General features: G+C 46.8%; 1 protein-coding gene across 1 annotated transcript; it reads left to right on the top strand.

Annotated features, from left to right (window-relative positions):
* Positions 1 to 208: 208 nt before the first annotated feature.
* LOC126710192 (uncharacterized) lies at positions 209 to 862 on the top strand. The gene has a single exon (XM_050410575.1). It carries the CDS (start codon positions 209 to 211, stop codon positions 860 to 862), a length of 654 nt encoding a protein of 217 aa, XP_050266532.1.
* The last annotated feature ends 306 nt before the right edge of the window (positions 863 to 1,168 follow it).

Genomic DNA, 1,168 nt, shown 5'->3' with positions numbered 1-1,168 from the left:
ACCATTCACCGCATCTATCACATCTTTCCCTCTTTCACCGAAGTTTCGTATGCCTCAGGTGGAGAGCTACGACGGATTTAAAGATCCACTGGATTACCTGGAGTTTTTCAAGACACTGATGCACCTGCAAGGAGTGGCGGACAAGATCATGTGTAGGGCCTTCCCTACTACGCTGAAGGGCCCCGCAAGGGTTTAGTTCAGCAGGTTGATGTCCAACTCCATTGGTACCTTTAAGGAGTTGAGTGCCCAGTTTGCCTCATACTTTATCGGTGGACACATGTATAAGAAGTCCACTGTATGCCTGATAAGCATTAAGCAACGGGAGGATGAGACGCTGAGGTTGTACATAGCCCGCTTTAACAAGGAGACACTCTCAATTGATGAAATTAACCACAAGATAATTGTGGCCGCATTTACAAATGGGCTACGGAAAGGTAAGTTTCTATTTTCCTTATACAAAAACGACCCAAAGGCTATGTCGAATGTACTCTACAGGGTTACTAAGTACATGAACACGGAAGATGCACTGCTGGCTCGCGAAGAGAAGCCCAAGAAAAGAGAAAGACATGAGGAACCACGACAGGACACGGGGCGGAAGATAGCGAGGACAAGAGATAGAAGGGAAGATAGACGCTTTAAGCCTTCCACCGGAAGGTTCGCAAGCTTCACCCCACTGAACATCCCGATTGATCAAGTTCTGATGCAAATCAAGGACAAAAGAGCCCTGACGTTCCTTGGCAAACTAAAGGGAGACCCTAGCAAGAGGTCTAGAGATAAGTACAGTCGTTTCCACCGTGACCACGGTCATGACACATTTGACTGCTGTGACTTAAAGCAGAAAATAAAAGCTCTTATTAGGTAAGGGAAGTTGCAAAAGTTCATTGGTAAGGAAAGGACGAACTAGCCCCAAGAACCACCTACCCGGAGAGAAAATAAGCATCCCAGACGCCCATTAGGAGACATAAGGATGATCATAGGGGGAACCATAGCATCTGGCTCATCCAAGAAGGCAGGCAAAGCCTACCTACGGATGGTTCAAAATGTCCAATTGATAGGATTCGTCCCAAAGATGGCACAGATCGATAACCCTATCATTGGGTTTACAGAGGAAGATGCCAGGCGTCTCCACCACCCACACATTGATGCACTTGTAGTTAGCATTCAGGTG

The sequence above is a fragment of the Quercus robur genome, chromosome 12, assembly GCF_932294415.1.
Source record: "Quercus robur chromosome 12, dhQueRobu3.1, whole genome shotgun sequence".
Lineage (NCBI taxonomy): Eukaryota > Viridiplantae > Streptophyta > Magnoliopsida > Fagales > Fagaceae > Quercus > Quercus robur.
This window is presented reverse-complemented; position numbering and strand designations above follow the sequence as displayed.

Bases quoted from the DNA above. Each gene is read 5' to 3' on its own strand.
- LOC126710192 (XM_050410575.1), top strand. From the start codon at position 209: ATGTCCAACTCCATTGGTACCTTTAAGGAGTTGAGTGCCCAGTTTGCC.